Source organism: Propithecus coquereli, unplaced genomic scaffold (assembly GCF_000956105.1).
Source record: "Propithecus coquereli isolate 6110/MARCELLA unplaced genomic scaffold, Pcoq_1.0 Scaffold143, whole genome shotgun sequence".
Taxonomy (NCBI): domain Eukaryota; kingdom Metazoa; phylum Chordata; class Mammalia; order Primates; family Indriidae; genus Propithecus; species Propithecus coquereli.
Genome location: NW_012138636.1, coordinates 2,096,898 through 2,116,660, shown reverse-complemented (window position 1 = coordinate 2,116,660; position 19,763 = coordinate 2,096,898). Strand labels below are relative to the sequence as shown.

Genomic DNA, 19,763 nt, shown 5'->3' with positions numbered 1-19,763 from the left:
CCTCATGAAGTTCAAATACATGTCAGCAGAGAGGATGACTAAAACAGCTGTAATATTTGGATCTTTATTGCCTCTGTATACTTTTAGTAATTTCCTCTCTTGCTAATCACTTCCATGGCAAAACTCTCCTAACCCAAATTTTCTTCTCAAAATACTGATTTATTCCTTAATGCTTCTTTTAAAAAAAAAAAAAATGAATGCTGAATAATGATAATGCCCATTCCCCTGTTCAAAGATCATTCCACTTTGAATATTTATGTGGTCTTTGCTTTACATCAGAGAACCATCTGTGACCGAATGGATACCGGAGCAGGAGAAAGACCAGCGGTGGCTGACGTTACGCTCCAGCTGGGAGAGCCTCGCTGCGACCACTTTGCATGAGCTGCTGGTAAACTGGTAAAGACCCTTTCATGAGAGCTGTGCAGAGTCGGATAACAGAGCAAGAGTGTATAATCAGAGCCTTTCTTCCATTTTTCCATTTTTTAACTTAGCATAATCCAATTTGCCATGTCAATAAAAAGCTTCCGTAGACTGGCCATTGGCCTTTACATTTCAACATGGGTTTTAATTCTAGACAAAGGTTTTTTTTCATATCTTATTTGAAACAAACTCTCATGTCTGCATTTCCTGCAGATGCCACGTGGGACGAGTTAACAGAGGAATTGAAGTAATGGTAACTAATAAAACTTGGAGAGTCTGAGAAAAGAATAGACACAAAATGAAGTTATAATCAACTAGCCTTGAAAGTGCACTTGAGTTTTTCCCTAAGAACATCATGGCGTCTTAAACAGGGTTGCCTCCCTTGTCTATGGGTGGGGTGTAGGGAAATGATAAATTGAGGGAATTAACAACTTATTAGGTTCTTATTACATTATGGGCACATAGCTAGGTAGTCTCACATACATTGATCATTTACTTCTCCCAGTAAACTTGTGAACTATGGATAATTATCCAATTTTTACAGCTGAGGAAACTAAGGTTTAGAATATTTAAATAACTTGCTCAAAGCTCACAGCCCACAGATGGCAAGTGATGGTGTTTGAACTCAAACTAAGTCTATCTTGCTCCAAAGCTTATAATAAGTGCTACCACCTTTTAAGAATTTTAAAGAAAAAAAACCAATAACGGACTATTTCCCCTTAAAATGTTTTGACATTTTCTTAATAGACCAAACTCTGCAACCAAATTGCTGAAGATTTGCCAACTGACATATTTCTTCCAAAATAATAATCTGAATCTTTCAACAGAGTGATTTTTTTCCCCAAGCCAGGAATTCTAGGAAAACCCTTTCAGGTCAAATAAATGAATAAATAACTCATTCTAAATTGAGAGTTGGCAGACTTAGTTCTAGTCTTGACTTACTAATTAGATGTATAATGTTATAAAACCACAGTTTCCAATAAGGAGTTGGGATGAATAGTCTTTTACTACTTTTCCTACTTCTAAAAGCTATAATTTTTCAACCTAATAAATAACAACTAAGTATTGAGTATTGCCTCTATGCCAGGCTCCGTGTTAGGCTCTGAGGGGCTGTAGACATGAATGAGGGAAGACAAAGGCCCTGGTTTCAAGGGACATACCTTGTGTGGGTGAACAGAGAGATTAAAAGTTAGTAAACAAAAGTAATTTTAGATATTGGGAAGTGCTACAAAGAAATTAAGAATAATGAGGTAGAGAATATGGAGGAGACAGTATTTTAGACTGTGGGAAGGTAGAAAGCAAATGATTTTTTTCCTGTATTATATAATTTATTGTATACAAATAATTATACATGTCCCTATGCAAATTTAGCAAGAAATTAAAATGCAATGAATCTTCAAAAAGGAATGTGGAAATGACATATTTAGGGTTCTTTTTTTTTTTTTTTAATCTGAGAGATCTAGGATTCTAAGCACATTGCAATATTTTTTAAAGTCCCAAGGTGTTTTTGTTTTTCATTTGCTTTGTAAATAAATGTTTCATGGTTGGAAGAGAGCTTAGTGATTAAAATTGAACCTACTCCAACTGAATTCTCTTGTGCAACCTCGTCGAGAGATCCTTAAACATGGCCCATGTTCTTGCCTTTAGAGTTTTAGAAAATTCTTTTCCTGAACCCACACTTCCTGTAAGTTTTACTTACTGATTTCGATCATGCCATCTAGAGTTACAGGACATAAATTTAAGTCCCCTTTTCCTCCTGTCAGCTTCTCATATTTCCACAGTTTAACCTTGCCAGTCTTGGTAAGATTCTTTTCCAGGCTAGATACTCCATTCGTTTATTTGTTCTTTACACTTTTGAACTTATATTTTATTCCTCAGACTATTTCTCTGTTTGTTTGGGGCACATACCCCTCCCCGTAAACATAAAAATCTGACATCCTCCCTCCTCACTATTGATGCTAAGAAGCAGCCTAATCCGCGCTCCTCGAGAACCAGAGTTTGAGTCAACATTGTGGGGGTCCCATAAGCCAAAACGATGTGGGAAACTTTATTACAATAGTTTCTTTTCCCATAAATATGAAATCACATTATGATGATATTAAATCAACTAAAAAAAATGAAAGTACATATCTTGCACATACCCCTGCCCTCAGTGTGATAGCTGACCACACCGCTTCCTTGAGAAGTCCTGCACCGAAGGTCATTGTTACTCAAGAATGGGACCTCTGGTAGCAGTTGAACCTATGTCTTGCTTTTCACTGGTAAAGTGTTTGAAGTGAACAGTAAATATGTAACTTAATATTCTACCGTTTTATGTTTCCAAATCTAGGCAGTCTTGTCAGAGCAGAAGTAAGATTTCTCTTCTGTGTAATAAACAAGGTGAGAGAATTCGAGGCATAGAGATGGGATATGAACTTCATTGAACCAGATTGGTTTAGGGGGAAAATGATCATTTGTACATGACAGCAAAGAGCCAAGCATTCAGCTGGGTTTGGTGTCAAATCACAAACCGTGTCTTCCGCTCCCCGGTAGACTGTGGGCGCCGCCCTGCTGCCCGAATGAACAAGAGGATCCTCGGGGGTCGAACGAGCCGTCCCGGACGGTGGCCGTGGCAGTGCTCCCTGCAGAGCGAACCCAGCGGACACATTTGTGGCTGCGTCCTCATCGCCAAGAGATGGGTTCTGACGGTTGCTCACTGCTTCGAGGGGTAAGTTGCACCTTTGCTTTTTTGCTTTGCCTGGATCTGATCATTTTGTCACTTGGGAATTCTCAGCGGCATATATAACTTCTTGAAGCCCCTTCAGGGCAAAAGCCACAGCTGAGCTATTTCCCAGGCCTTTGTCTTCCTAGAGTGTTCCACCCTTGGTGGTGTTGTCTTGTATGTGCTACTCATTTATGGGCGACAGATGCGTGTTGCTTATGGTTCATGTCCTGTGGAGGGAGGAGGAGGAAGTTTAGAAGATTGACTCTCCAACCAATGTTGGTGTCTTTTCTTGACCTCTTAAATACGTCACTTGCATATGAATTTAAGCAGAAGTGATTTATTTGGAGGCTACAGTGAGGTTAGGATGTAAGAGCAACTGGTGAATAGTTTGGGAAGCAGAGTTCAAGGTATAACACATGTATTATTCAAGATATGTATATCCAGAGAGAGAGAGATTTGTTTCAAGGAATTGGTTCATGTGATTGTGGAGACGTGGTGAGTCCAAAATCGGCGGGCAGGCCAGCAGGCTGGAGACTCAGGCTGGAGTTGCAGTGAGTCCAAGAGCAATCTGCTGGCAGAATTCCTTCTTGCTGTGGGGAGCTCAGTCTTTGTTCTCATAAGGTCTCCAGCTGAGTGGATGAGGCCCACCCGCATTATGGAGAGTAATCTGCTTTACTCAAAGTCTACTGATTTACACATTTTTGTCCAAAAATACCTTCACAGACACATTATCTAGAATAATGTTTGACAAAATATTTGGGCACTGTAGGCCTGTCAGATTGATACATAAAATTGTCCATCACAATTTTGTGCATAAAGAGAGAAGACTAAGACTAAGGGGAAAGCTTCCCCAAACTGACAAACATCCATGCAGAAGGTCCCCATCTCTTCTGGCTATCTATTGCCGTGTGATGTAGGAGCAAACAAAACAAAAAACAAACAAAACAATGAAAAAACACAGTCATTTATTTTGCTCACTGAAGATTCTGGGTATCAACTATTCAGACAGGACATAGCTGACCTGGTTTATCTCCCTCTGCGATGTCTGGCCCTCAGCTGGACGATTCTAAGTCTAGCGGCAGGAAGCATCTGAAGTCGGGCAGGCGATGCTGCCTGTTGGTGGGGACCTTAGTTCCTGTCCACGTGGGACCCACGTGGGACACGTGGTGGCTGGCATCCTCCAGAGTGAGCTTCCCAAAAAAGGAGCCAGGAAGCTGTAGCACCTTTTTTGACCCCATCTGCAAAGCCACATAACATCCCTTCTGCTGTGTGGTTGGTCAGAGCCACCGTCAGCCACAAGTCCTCCCTAATTCAAAGGGAAAAAACACAGCCCTGCCCTCTCAGCAGGAGGGATGTCAAAGGACTTGAGGATAGGTTGTAAAAGCCACTACGCCACCCATTTTATTCTATTTTTTAAAACATAATTTTACTTTATTTAAAAATAATGCTAAATAACAGCAAAAATATAACATAAAAATAGTCCACAGTTCTATTATTTAAGTAAATTGATTCTTCTCTTTCGATCAGGTTAATTTCTAGAAAAAAAAATGCAATTTCGTTTTTTGCCTATTTGCCTATTATTGTTTTTTCTTTGCTTTGCCATTTATTATGTGACCCTGGGCCAATTAACTTCTTGGGCTGCAGTTTCTTCTGTGCAATGAGGGAGACAACAGCCCCTACCTCACAGTGTTGGTGTGGGCATGAAGCGAGGTGTCTATGTAAAGCCTTCAGAACCAGGCCTGGCGTTAACCAGTGAGACCCCAATAAAATTATTCTTAACAGCACGCATTTTGCATTTTTTCATAGCATCATGGCATGAGTATTTTTACATTTTACTCACACTTTTTATCTCCTCCCATACTTCCTCTCGTTTATTCCCTCATCATCCTCAAGGTAACCAGCCCGGTGAATGTTCTTCCACAGCTAGGAACACATAACATTTTTCACAGGGTGTCATTGTTTATTTTTTTCCAATTTGGAATAACACTCTATACTTTTGTAAGTTGCTTTTCTCATATGGCAGTATATCATGGGCCTCTCTTCAGGTCAATTGACGTAGGTCTAGCTCATTCTCTTTGGAATCTAAATGATATAATATACAGTCACCATAACTTTTATCATTATTCCTCAGTTGATGGACATCTGGGTTAGTTCTAGTTTGCTCCAATAAACCTTCTTATACAAAGCTACTCACCCACTGGTACCCTTGTTTCTAGAGGATAGAGTCCCAGCACACACTTAGATCCATGTGGGGGTTGCAGAGATTGCTACATGTTTTGTTCCCCGAGGTGCTAACCTAGTGAGTAGATGGACAATTAAATGAGTAATTAGAATACAATGTGATAAGTGACTATAAAAGGGAAATGTGTATATCTAGTTATTCGATTTTGCTCTTTTGGGGAAAATCACATATAAAAATCAAACCAGTATCTCCTCTTGGGAACTTTTAATGTATAAGATCCGGAATGATTGGAAGAGTCTGCATAGTTTGTCAAGAAATACCCTGCTCTGTTATTGCTTTGGAAGGGGCCAGATGTTTCCAGATGTCTTTTCTAGTTCTGATTTGTAACTCCATGATAAGTAGAAGATTACACCAGTAAGAGCACATTCATCAAAGACGATTACCTAAATGATTCCAACAGTTCTTTAAGGGAACAACACTCTTTATGTGCTAGTCGGTCCAGATTCATTTGCTACTTCTGCTGTTTCCTATGTGGTATCCAAGTTTCCTCTTTCACTGAAAGATCTGAAAGTTAAGGAGAAATCTTGCAATAGAGAAGAAATATGTGTTTATAATTAAAGACATGTATATGATACCAAAGGCCTTGGTGAAATTTCAGGGAACACTTAATTGAACAGAATAGTCAAGAGGGGGGCATGGTCTGTCCATGAGAAGTTAGAAATTGTCCCACTTCAAACAAGCCTTTGCATGAATGTGTGCTAATAACCCTGATTTTATTTTACAACATCTCTAGTGGCCCTGCAATCTTTTGAGAACTTTTAATTGGAAGCCGTTCTCTCTGCTGGAACCATCAATTGCTGCAATTAATGGGGTTTACTTCATATCCTGCTCCAGTACTTTGGCAAGGACTGGCGTGACCCATCTGAAGGTCCGCTCAGCCTGTCTCTCTTAATTACATTCATGGAAAAAAAAAAAAAAAAAGAAATTTTGTTCTGTTCTTCCATGGAGAGGTAGTTAAAAATCCCAAATGAAAATTAAAAACATGAGATACTAAGTTGACCAGATCAAGTCCCCTATGTCCTAATAACAACTCAACTGCCAAAGTTCTAAGGAAGAAAGTACTTTGCCTTTCAGGGGAAATTTTCCTGCCTTCCTCCACCTCCGAAAGACTTATGCATGAACTTCTTAGGCTGTCATACAGCTAGTAATGGGTGGGGGCAGCTAATTCCTCTCCAGGAACCCTGCATGAAAATCTGTCTTCCCACTACGTGAACCACAACCCTCAACCCTGCCATATCGCTCCTGCCCTGATTCCCGCCACACCAGCTCTTCAGGCCAACAAGAATTTTGGTTGTTTGTCTGCACTTCCTTCCCCTCCACCCCACCCTGTATTTCAGTTCATCTGTCTCCTTCTCACCTCCTTTCTTTCCCCAGCTTACTGCTTCCCTGGGCTCCTCGCTTTTCAATCCTTTCACCAGGACCTTCCACTTCTTCTTCCCTACATCTTTCTGCCAGACGTGCCTGGCAGACCTCCAAAGTGAGTACCACATTGTCTAGCCCTATAACCGTGCTCTTCAGAGGCGGGGGAGAACATCGGTGCAGACTGGTGCCATGCCTGACTTTCACCAGCAGCTGGATCTTTAATATTCGTCAGTAATCTTTCTGCCTATTTCTAGAGAGCTCCCTCTCTCATTCTCCACAGAACAAACTCATCGTCCTCACTTGCCCACCTGCCCTGATAGGACATTCTTTAATACACTCAGAAAAGAGGTGTGAGAAGGTTGGTCTGACTTTTTATCACTGAGCCCATGTCGTGTCCTTGTGATGACCTCTTTGTCTTCTAGGAGCTTAGGAACTGTGCTCATCATTCACAATTTGTTTTTCCATTTTATCTACTTGAGGGAGTTGGTTTATTCCCATCAGTAATAATGTCCACTGACACAGAAATTTTCCATTTTGGACCCATACCTCCCCTGGGGTGCCGTTTTCCAGCATCACTGCAGGGTGAACAAGTGTGGCTTTAGAAATTCCTAGGTGACTCTGGCCTGACCCATACTCCACACTGCCCTGTCCCCTAGGGAGGTACTGTTTGTCACCCTCCCCTCTCCAGGGGAAAATGTCTGGGTCCAGGATGTAATGAGCAGTTGGCCTAAACGATGTGCCAATCCAGAAACTAGAAGCTTCCCTCTCGCCTTTAACTTTAATAGTTACTTGTTTCTTTAAGTTTTTCTACTCTCTATTCTTGTGTGTTGAACCTGCATCTGAACTTCTGACCATTGTTGGAGAAAATCATGCACCCCGCTGCTAACTGAGCTCACATCAAATGTGTGATTGTGAATCTCAAGTGAGCATCTAACACAATGGGACACTTCCAAACAGTCTCTGTTTTACCCTCAGAGACAACTGTTTTGACAGCTTTTCCTCTCTATCCACACCTCTGTCACCCTCCACTGATCTCACCTCATGAGTCACGGATGAAAGAGATGCTGTCATATCTTTCACCTTGTGCGACCCCCAATTCCAACGAATATCTGCATCTTTGGACACGTATCCTACTTTCCCTTGAGTCGTAGTGGAAGATGTGTCTCTGCTCCTATTTAAGGACAAGCATATCCCCTTTCATCTTTTCAAAGACTTTACTCCTAAAATCATTTCTACTTTGCATCATCAATTTTTCCTTCTTTCCTGGGTCATTCCTTTTGGAAACCATGCCTTAATATCATTAACTTAAACCCTCTTCTCTTGACTTCATATCCCTCTCCCACTGTGGCTCCATTTTGGCTAGTCTACACAATGAAACTCCTAAAAGAGTTTCCTGCAGTCACTGTCTCTACTTTTCCATGTCCCGCATTCTCCTCAACCCACTCTGGTTGGGCTCTCATCAAAGTCCCTACAGAAATGCACTTATGAAAGTCTCTAATGACTCCCATCTTGCCAAATCCAAGAAGGTGATTTCAGTTTTCAACTCCCTAGAACCCTCCCCAGTATTTTATCATTACATCCTTCTGGAAGTACTTTTGCATGTCTTCTAGAATAGCAAAAAAATCCTTGTTCTCTTCTTATGTCAGTGACCTACCCTCTCTTTATCTTTTTCAGCTCCTCCTTTTCTAGGCTACTGAATGCTTTAGTGCTCTAGGACCCAATTCTTGGCTTTCTTTTCTGTCTACAGTAGTCACCCATCGAATCACATGGTTTATAAACTTGTCCTAATGGGAACAAATATTCATATTTGACTTTCTGACAATTGCTATGGTTTTCTGCCATTCTTTTATGGTATACTTTCCAATTTCAAAGCTCTGTGATCATTATGTAGTCACATTTACTATTTAGCTGATTCTTCATTTTCCTCCTTAACTGCAATTATTTGTGATGATAGCATCAGAATTTGGCATGTAAACCCTCCCAACTTTATCGAGCTGTACTTGCTTTAACGATCTCTGGATATATTATCATAGCTGCCTTTTGTTCAACACATTCTGAAATCTGATTCTTAAAGGTCCAGGATGCATATTTGACTATGCCTTTCTCTTGCTTTTGTTGAAATCTGGGGTAACAGACTTGTTCACTTTCTGTAATTTTGTCACTAATGGCTTGCTTCCCATCACATCTGGGATATGTGTTCAGGAAAGAGAATATATCTTCTTGCCATCTGCCACTTTATCATGCACCAGAGATTCTCATCCCTGCTGATGTGTTCCCTCCTGGCGTCAGTACCTAATTCTTGTGTTGATGCCTGTGGACCCTTCTTTTTGTTTCAGAGAAGTTTAGCAGCCAGTATGTGCTGTAGGGATCGAAAGGACCAGCAATTTAGCCTGTTGTCATCACTTACTGTCTCTGTGGCTTTAGATGAGTCACTCCTCTGCTCTGAGTCACTGCTTTCTCTTCTCTAAAATGGAGTAAGGATTCCTATTTACATCTCACAGTTGGTGTGAGGATCATTTGAAATAAAATGTGGAGAAACACTTGGAAAACTATAAAGTAGAGATTGTATACAAATGAAGAATCCAGGCTGCCAATCTAGTTGGCTTGTTGTAGACATTTTAAAAAATTTTAGCCAGCATTTAAAATTGTGTGTACTTTGCATAAAATCCAGAGCTTTGGCTTCCATTGGACAATTGGGAGGTCAGCTCACACTGGGCATTCAAACATGAGAGAAATTTTCTGGAACTGAGAGGCAGAGGGCCCTCAGGATGGGCAGGGCTTGTGGTGTGATCCCGTCTGTACTTACTGACCTCCCCCCAGCTCTGTCACACATGTACTTTGCAATCACCCTATTCTAAAGTCTACCCACCTTGTCTGTACAGATACCAAGGACAGAGCACAGTATTAAAATAAGCAGTTCCTAAGATTTGTAGAACAGGAATGATGCCATAGTGTGATACGTCATTACTTTGTGTAGATTTGATATAACCTTCAAACTATCTCCAAATCACTGCTTGGCTATGCTATTTATGGAGTGAGTTTTGTAACATAGGGTAGTTTCTATCACAGGTGTTAATTATGAATATTAACTTTCTTTTGTTAAAAAGAACAATATTAAATATAAGATGTCAAAGCAAAGTCGGAAAGAGTGAAAGAAGGGAAGTTTTCTTTCTTAGGAAAAGATAAAGATAGAAAATCTCTAAATTTGGCTAGCTGAATTAAGTGGAATTGTGATATTTTCATGTTTAAACTAGAGTGTGGCAGATTGCAAACCTAAGGGACTGGTTACTGCATCCAGAAACCTTGTGCCCGCAATTCTGCATAAATTCCTCTGGATGCCATAGTGCATCTGAGGGATGTAAGTAGCTGGGTTTTCTCTCTAGAGTTGATAATCAAAGAATTATAAGTTGAAATCATACTATCTCAATGTTATCTACAAAGTATATTTATTATTAAAACAATAGTATAAATATGAAGCAAATTAGACCCTAAATGTGAATTTTAGGGAATGAAATAGTAATACTATCTATAGCAAGAATGAAAGAAGATACAGGTCTTTTAACATCTTCCTTCTCCGTGGTGGATTGTCACCTGGTTTCTCCCCGGCCTGCTGCCTCGCTCTGGGAGCCTGAGATTCTTTGCACACACTTCTTTAAGGACGTGCCAGTTTTCCTTGCTGCTGCTTTGAGGTCTGATAGCCAAATGGGAAGCAGTCCTCTTTGTGGATGTCTTCCATAAAGCAGATTTCAGGTGCTACATTTGGCTTTTTTTTTTCTTTGTACCCAAATTTAGTTCTTTTCACTAAACTAGCCATACGATCACGGTCTGTTCCCATGAGTTTCTCCACTGGGTACTTTTGGACTGATACTAAACTCACGTGGCATTCACGTAGCCTGACGTGGTCTGCCTTCTCTTTGCTTCCACCCAGAGACAGGGTTGTCTCTGCTGCTATTCCTGACTCATTCTTTGTGGTACATGTTGAATATAGCAATATACCATTTATGTATACCTTCTTCCCCTCATGTAGCCCTTTCAAACAATAGGTTGGGTTTTTCCCCTGATTTTTGCCAGACTCGGGGGTGGGAGGGCAATTAAAAGAGACTTTATTTTTCATAATACTTATAATAAAAAGAAAAAAAGAACAAAATTATCACTGAGTTAAAAAAAAAAAAGTAAGTAAATTTTTATGTGTAGTTGTTTTGTTGCTTTTGATGGATATTAATGCCATAAGGATAGTAGCTTATGTAGCAAGAGATTATTGGATACAAGTTATTGTTCAGCCATTTCATTGGCACTTATTTTTTTAATCATTAGAATTACATTAATCCCAGCACAGTAACTAAGTCTGGAATTTTGATGTTATTTCATTTCGTTACAAATAATTTGGAATGCTCAACAGTTTGAAATACTGCTTGTGATTTAAGTAGATGAATGAATGCTTGTCACAACTCACACTTGGTAACTCTCTCAAGCAAAGAAGCTATTGAAAAGACAGAAGTTCGAAATAAAGTATTGCTTGATTTAAGATGTCTTAAGCAATAGAACCCAATGTACATATTGAATTCCTCAAAGGGTCATGTACTTACTCCTCCTAGAATGAAAAAAGAAGGAAAAAAGGAAAGAAGGAGGGAAAGAAGAGAGACAGGGAGGGAAGAAAGAAGAAACAGAAAGGAGAAATAAGGAAGGAAAAAGAAAAGTATGTTCTTTGAGTGACAACTTTACATAATGAGAAATAATTCTTCTGTAACATTAACTTGTAACGCTCCTGTGATACGACTTCCTGCAATTTGTCATAATTGTCCATCTTCTCTCAATTCTAGAGTCTGTAGAGGCAGGATCACGTCTTTCTTTCTTATTGTTGTAATCCCTGGCACAGGGCTTGGCATGGAGGAATTACTATATATCTGTATCTCTCTCTCTCTAGTCAATGAATGACATCAATTCCTCTTTTGATAGCTCTGAAATTACTTTTTTTTTTTTTTAATGGAAAAAGGACAGAATGCAGGACTGTCTGGGGGAGTCTATTCGCAGAGTCTGGCCAAATATCCAATGATACTAAAAGCACTTTGAGTGCCTACCTTGGACTCTCCTTCCTAACTCTCCTGAAACCTCAGGCTTTTGAACCTCTGCCATGCTGATGGTGAAGAAAGGAATGCCGAAAAAAGGAGATGTGCAGCTGGTTTTGCCTGAGACTCCCTAGAGAGCTCATAAAATGCTGGTTCCCAGGTCCCGACCCAAGACCTTCTGTTTCAGTTGCTATGGGGTGATGTCCAGAGGATCAGTATTTTAAAAGCTGCCCAGATGATTCAGTGCTCTGCTTGGGTTGAAAAACATGTCTAGATGGTCAAATCTACATTAGTTGATGTGACCACAAGCTCCCAAGTGGAGACAGTGGTGGGTGGCTGGCTCACAGTGTAAAAGAGTGTCCACAATGAAAGCTCCCCCCTTCCCTGACACTGTGGCCAATAAATGTCCATGCCTTTGATCCTGGTCCACTCTGGTGAAGGAGGAAGTGGGAATGAGGGAAGGGAGAAAGGGATTGATGAAACACAGACCTTGCCTTTGTGGTTGGAGCCTGCCACTAATAAATGTTTTAAATCAAATATATTGAGCCACTGTTAACAAGTACTTGTTGAGGACCAACTGTATGCCAGAATTCACAGGTCCTGTGACTAGAGCAGTGAACAAAACCAGCAAAGCTCCTGCCTTCCCAGAGAGAACATTCTGGGAGCCAAGACAGAGAATAGACAGACAGATTGATGTCACTGATATCAATGAATATTATGGGAAGACAATGGAAGCAGGATCAAGAGTAGAGTGATGAGGATAAAGTAAGGGTTAGATGGGGTGGTCAGGGAGGACAGCTCTGAGGAGGTGATGCATGCATTGAGACCTGGATGAAGAGAAGGAGCAAAGGTGGGAACCATGTGAGAGCTGGGGGGACAGCAGGGGAAGAGCCCCTGAGTTGGAGATGCCCTTGGCATGTTCAGAAGTAGAAAGAAAGTCCTTGGGGTTAGATTGGAGCATATCGTGGAGGGCCTTGGATAGGAGACCAGGGAAAGGAGTCTAGAATTTGTCTCAAGTGTGATACCAGGGTCCTTGGAGAATAATGAGCAGGAGATGGATTTTTATTTTGAAAAAATCATTCTGACTGCTTTGAGGAAAATGGATTATAGGGGCTGAGACTAGAGGAAGGGCCACCATTTGTGAGGCCATTGCAGTTGTCCAAGTAGATGAGAGTAGCTTAGATGAAGATTGCAAGAGTGGAGGAGGGAGAAAAAACAAGATGCAGGATACGTTTGAAAGTAAGAGTGGTGAAGACCTGCAGATGCATTCAGTGGTGCGTGTCAGAGAAAGAAGTTTCAGGTGGGTGACTGGTGGTTATAACTATAAGATAACAGTAAAATGAATTCTGAATGCTTAAATATTGCGAGATACATGGCCAGCCCTCTGTAAATCTTGGCTCTTATCAAACATCTGACTGAGTGAATAGATCATGGGACAGTCAAGTCTGCAGCTTAGGGGATGGAGCTGGGGATGTACATTTGGGAGTCACCAGGGTATGGGGGGCACTTAAGCCCATTGGGCTGGATGAAATCATCAAGGGCGTATGAAGTGAGAAGAGCAGGTTGAGGGTGGCGTCCTCGAGCACTTCAACGCAGACATTGAGCGCAGAGGAGGAAAGCCCAGAAGACAAGACTGAGTGGGAGGGAGGTGTCCATGAGACTGCAGGGAATTCTGGGGCATGCAAGGCCTGGAAGCGTGTGGAGAAAGGCTTGGAAGGTGAGAATTGACTAAAATATTGCTGACAGGTCTTAAAAAGCAATGGAGTCTGAGGCTGACCCTTGGAGGTTCTGGGTGACCTTTCCAAGTCCTTGGCTTGAAATTTGTAGAAGCCTCCTCTGAAAACTTGACATCTTTCTGAGGCACTTGCTGTTTCTTGGAGGGAACACTTAGTCTTTGTTTTTTTCCCCCTTTTCCTCTTTCTCTTCTGTCGTCTTCACGGCTTATCATCATCTTTCTCATTCGATGAAGCCAACAGCTACCCTGCCTGCCTTTAAAACCAAACAAGTTGTATTTTCAAGACTAGCCCCATTCGAGAATCCTGAGCTGTGCTTTCTGCAACACACTATTTATTTACTAATCACTCAGGCCATTGTATCATGTTTCTGAGATGAGTATGTTGAGAGGTAGGCATGGGAATAGCCATTATTTACATAACTAAAATATTTAAAAATTCCACATGAATTTTAAAAGATAAATTAGAGTTTAGGATGCCGATAGCCCTTGAATTCCCATTTCAGGAGAGAGAACGCTGCCGTCTGGAAAGTGGTCCTTGGCATCAACAATCTAGACCACCCGTCAACGTTCATGCAGACGCGCTTCGTGAAGACCATCATCCTGCATCCTCGCTACAGCTGGGCGGTGGTGGACTACGACATCAGCATCGTCGAGTTAAACGAAGACATCAACGAGACAAGCTACGTCCGGCCGGTCTGCTTACCCAGCCCTGGGCAGTGGCTGGAGGCCGACACCTACTGCTACATCACGGGCTGGGGCCACATGGGCAACAAAAGTAAGCCGGGACCTTCAGGAGCCTTTCGGCTTGTGATAAGAGGCACTGTGTTTCTGCCTATCCTTTAGCTATAATTTTCCATTTTCACTTATAAAAATCTAGCCACAAATGGTAAATCCCTGTGTATGTGTTGCACTCCCCTTGCAGTGCAAATGGTAGACGTTAATAATCCATTATGGCACTTAAACTCGCCAAGCTCAGAGGCAATCTCAAAAATCCTTCTCTACACCTCAGACTCTTTCTCCAGGGAGCTGCTCCCAGTGTTTTGGAGGTGCCATGCGAGATGAGGCTTAGCAGCCATCCTTGCTGTAGACTGTGTTAATGATTTGGGCTATCTGTAGGCAGAGTCAGTAAGAGTCTCTACCTAGTGGTTAGTCAAGCTGCATGGTCATATTTCCAATTCTCTGTTATGAGTGGGTCTTTTTTTTTTTTTTGAGACAGAGTCTCATTCTGTTGCCCGGGCTAGAGTGCCGTGGCATCAGCCTAGCTCACAGCAACCTCAAACTCCTGGGCTCAAGCGATCCTGCTGCCTCAGTCTCCCGAGTAGCTGGGACTACAGGCATGCGCCACCATGCCCAGCTAATTTTTTCTATATATTTTTAGGTGTCCATCTAATTTCTTTCTTTTTTTAGTAGAGACGGGGTCTCGCTCTTGCTCAGGCTGGTCTCGAACTCCTGACCTTGAGTGATCCCCCTGCCTTGGCCTCCCAGAGTGCTAGGATTACAGGTGTGAGCCACCGTGCCCGGCCTATGATTGGGTCTTATTTACATCTGTAGCACAACCTGTAAGTCCTAGAAAGCAAATTGATTTGCTATTTGCCTATTTAAATTGATTAAAATAGTTCGCCTCTGTACATGATTTAAATACGTAAAACACACAGAGATTAAAAAATCTGTACTACTACTTACTCTCAATCCCCATAACAGACCCTCTCATTCTATCTGTTTAAAGTTTAGAATGAGAATCAAATCAATGAGACATTTTCTTTAACTGCAAGTGCTGGCCACTCTGAGTATATCAAATATAATGCCATGGCGCTGAGGAATGATGATGTGTATTGGCATTCTGTCATCGACCTTAGAAATTGTATATTCGAAGGAATGTCTTTGTCTTGAAATTTAGCAAGATGAATTTTGAGCTGAGTTTCTTTTTTATATGTTCAATTAAAGGATGAAAAGAAAAAGTCAACAGACAGAAATCAATGACTTTTTCAGAAAAAGTTCACATGTAAGAATTTTGAAGGCAATGTTGTACATATGATGTCACCATTCCTATGCATCTCAGTTTTAAAATCTATAATTGTTACTGTAATCTAAGAGCAGAATATATTTTATATTGCCTTTGCTTGTATTCCTCCTACAATATCCATATGAAACTGAGAGCAATAGTGGAACATAGTACGCATACCACATACAGAGTGTAACATGAAGAGCAAGGATCTGAATTCAAAATCAGAAAGATTTGATGGACCCTGACTGTACTACCTTCTAGCTCACTATAAAATGAACAAAATAATAACAACTGTTCTCCATGTCTCTGAGCAATGCCCAAAGAAAATAAATATAAAAAAAGGCAACTGTCTAACTCACAGGATTGTTGTAAAGATTAAAGGCAATAAGGTAAGGCCCAGAAGGTGCTGAGTATAGGTGCTCGGCTACCACTGGTACCCAATATATGTTAGCTATTGTTCTTATCCTTCTTTTAACAATTCATGAAACGTTTGCTGTCTGCCACATTCATTTTTCCAAAAATGACTCTTTCTTCCAAAAAGGTACCCAGGGATGATTCTCCATCACTGTTTAAAAGAATGGTGTGTATAATTTTGTAGAATGGCTAAACAGCAAAAGATTCATGCTCCCTTGCTCCAAGAAAGCCATTGTTATTCTGCAAAAACTTTCAAGATGGAATTCACATATTCTCTCTGTCGACACCAAGGGATGGCTTTGTCCTTTTCAATATGTCTCTGTTATATCCTCGAGGATGAAAGGTTCTTACATCAAATAATGGCTACTGGAGCACAAGATGAGACGTCCTTTTCACCAAGAATAGAGCAACCCTTCCGCTGTTAGATTTAACAGGGATTCTCTACTTCAGCAGAGCAAGACTGACATGGGGAGCTGACACCGGGCTGGCAGCCTCCGATCTGGAGAGGAGCTCTGGCTTGATTTTTTTTTTTCTTTTCATTGTAGTAGCTGTTATTTTTGGTAGCATATACAAGAGGGGAAAAGCATGAAACAAGCAACTTACCTGGACTGTGCCTCAATTTCCTTATTAAGAAAATAAAAGGGTTTCCCCAGATGATTGCTATGAACACTTCTAATTGGGAAATTCTGATTCCAAATAAGGCTTGTCTTCAAAATGACATTTCAAGTACAGAATATGGTTCTTTTGGTATAAAACTGTTCGTATGATATTTAAATTTCTTCTTTGGCTAGTTTCACTTCTGAATCATTTTATCATTTTGTGTATATTTCTTCTTCTTTTTAATCCAGTGCCTTTTAAGCTGCAGGAGGGAGAGGTCCGCATTATTTCCCTGGAGCAGTGTCGGGCCTACTTTGACATGAAGACCATCACCACGCGGATGATATGTGCCGGCTATGAGTCCGGCACGGTCGACTCCTGCATGGTAAGTTGCTTTCTGGTTACCAAGAAGATTCAGTTCAGCAATAACCTCCGTGAGTCCCTGCGAACTTATTATTATTCACGTATGGTCCTTTGGGAACATTTTTTGAGAACTGTGTGTTGCCAAATGCTGAATTATTCATAATGTGTTTTCCTTCAGCCAGTACCCAGCAAACCCCTTAACTACCTCCATCCCCTTTGTTCAGGTTGCCTTCAGCTTTTTACATGTATTTACTGCATGGGGAACATTACCCTTGGTCAGCAACACAAGGAAAAACCCTTGTTTCTGTCCTCTCAGTCAACCATTTTGTTGGTTAGGAAAAACGAGGTTCTAGGAGGAGCTAGTGGCAACCATGGCCCCAACTCCAGGGAGCAGGGGCCACCAGAGGACATTATCAGCCATTAGGGCGATGGCATAAGGCACTCACCAACAGCCCAGTTTGCATGGTATGTGACAGGACTATCCCTGTCTCCAGAGTGAGCACACTGGCCTTGTCTGGGTTTTCTGGGCCGTTACGTGATTGCCAAAAAGTTCTCAAATGTCACTGAACCCAGCCCTCAGATACTGAGGATTTGTGGCCACAACCATTTTCACAGCATGCTAACTTAGCAGTGCAGGGAAGCATTTTTATTTTTACTTAATAAATATTCATTGAATATTTTACTGGACTGGCTCCCAGGAAAGGGTGAACATGTGCAAGTTCTCGAGAAAAACTTGATAACCAAGGCGGGGAGACAGTTATTATGCTACACTGCTACGAAGCATCTTCGTTATTTTACTGCTTTGGAGTAGACTAAATTGCCTCCACATTTTAGTGTTGAAGAAGAGATACAACAACACCACGACCACTAACTCAACATAATTCAATGACATTTTTGATGGTCCATTTTAGAATGGAAAAGTCAGGGGATGGAAATGGTCAGTGCTGACAGTGCTGATTCCTTAGACAGTTGTCACAGGAAGAGGGAGCAGACAGTTCCCTTGGGGTTTCCCTGAGGCCACCGTCCTGCCTCGTGGTCACAGCCATCAGCTGAGGGAGGCAGCGGTAGAGGAATCCCTCCCTTCTACGTAAGAAGCCAAGGTTTGACTCCGCAAGTCCCCCCACAGAAACAAAGTGTTTTAGGAGACGCGGTGTGGGGCATGGAGCAGGATTTGCAGCCTGAAAGATCCGGGTTGGATCCCATCTCTGCCAGTGAGAACAATGTAACCTGGGGACGCCAGCCAACCTCTTTAGACAGTTTTCTCATGAGTGAAATGGGGCCACTATGCCTAATTTACAGGGTGTTTTCAGGATTAACTGAGTTAACATATGTGAAAGTCCCTATCTCTCATCTATCTGTATGTAATGCCTGGCACATACTGAGCCATTCAGTGAATTATAATTATATTAATACCAACTTCTGTTGCTTTAGTGCTTATTGTGTCCCAGGCTCTCTGCAAAATGTTTTCTAATAGCTCATTTGATCGTGGCAGTCACTCCACGCGGCAGTGTCATTGTTTCCCCAAACAGAAAATGAGAGAGTAGAGAGGTTGAGTGATCTGCCCCAGATCATCTAGCACAAAGGCGGTACAGTGAGGATGTGGAACCAGGCAGTCCGGCTTCCGGCCCACGTGCTCGGTCACTACCCTGTCCTAGCTGTGGTGATTACCATAAATACATTTCTCCCTTTCGTCGACGTGATTTGGAGGTTTACCAGGAACTAGCACCTCTCGGCACATATTCGAGATCATTTCTTGGTCATTGCTAAAGGATGGGAGAGGAGGTGATTCTATGAAAGGAACCGAAGGCCCAAGCACAGACACAAGACAGGCATGTTCACGTCATGACGTTTAGCAGGAACCAGGTCTGGCCACCTTCTTTAGTACTGGACTCCAGTGCTGTGGGTATCTTAAAATGCATACCCGATATTCTCTAACACACCCTCAGGTAGAAAACAAAATATAGAACAAACAAATGCTACTTCTTACTAGATCTAGTAAGTAAATATTCATACCAAAGCCTCTATTAGATGACATACATTATCTTTCTTAATTGAATCAACAGGACACAGTGGAAGCCATGGGTCCCTCTGTGACAGTCTGTAAATCACATGGATCAATATTGAAGCCCAACATTACAAAGAGGAAAAGAGGACCAAAAAGACAGTGCAGATAAATTGTGCCTCGAGCTGTATTCTCCCTTTCGTTTTGAATTGCTTGTCCTTCACTTCTTGTTTTCTGCCTAGGAGAATACCTACCTGACTCTAAGCCTAACTCAAAACCCACATCTCGGGAAAGCATTTTCCATTCCTCTTCACCTGGAAGCAATCACTCAGTCCTTTGAAGTCCTCTTTATAGCGCTTGGATTTTGCTTTCATGTTAAGTTATTCTTGTTACCCAAGCAGACTTTTGGGCGCTCTGGGACAAAAATGGTGCCTTCCTCAGTTGCGTATACCCTAGCACGGAACCTTACAGAGAGTAGATGCTAAATAATTATTTGACTAAGTTTCTGATCTGGAAGTGAAGAGGTGGTGACATCTAAACATGTCCCATTTTAACCACTCTCTGGCATAATAACTAGTTCGACCTAAATAACTGAGCATCTTAGTATGTATTTTATATAAGGGGAAACAAAAAAAATTGTGAAATATGTCTAAAAGAAATGTTTCCAGGACATTTTGCTTTTTAAAAAAAAAAAATAATAATTAGATTTTCAGGCAGAAAAATTTATTTAGCCCCTTGCAAGTTCTATGTTTATGATTTAGGCTCGGGACATTGTAAAGGTATGAATTTAAAGATCACCACTTCCATAAAAGCAGACAGCACAATCAAAAATTCACTTTTGCTTTCATAGCAG

General features: G+C 41.4%; 1 protein-coding gene across 1 annotated transcript in view; it reads left to right on the top strand.

Moving 5' to 3' along the window:
* Window positions 1-19,763, top strand: part of CORIN (corin, serine peptidase) — a 135,946-nt gene that overhangs the window by 114,412 nt on the left and 1,771 nt on the right. The window contains exons 16-20 of the mRNA XM_012639932.1: window positions 280-396; window positions 2,750-2,799; window positions 2,953-3,127; window positions 14,033-14,304; window positions 16,797-16,930. Of these exons, the coding sequence (XP_012495386.1) occupies window positions 280-396; window positions 2,750-2,799; window positions 2,953-3,127; window positions 14,033-14,304; window positions 16,797-16,930 (748 nt within the window). The remainder of the gene's footprint in view (window positions 1-279; window positions 397-2,749; window positions 2,800-2,952; window positions 3,128-14,032; window positions 14,305-16,796; window positions 16,931-19,763) is intronic.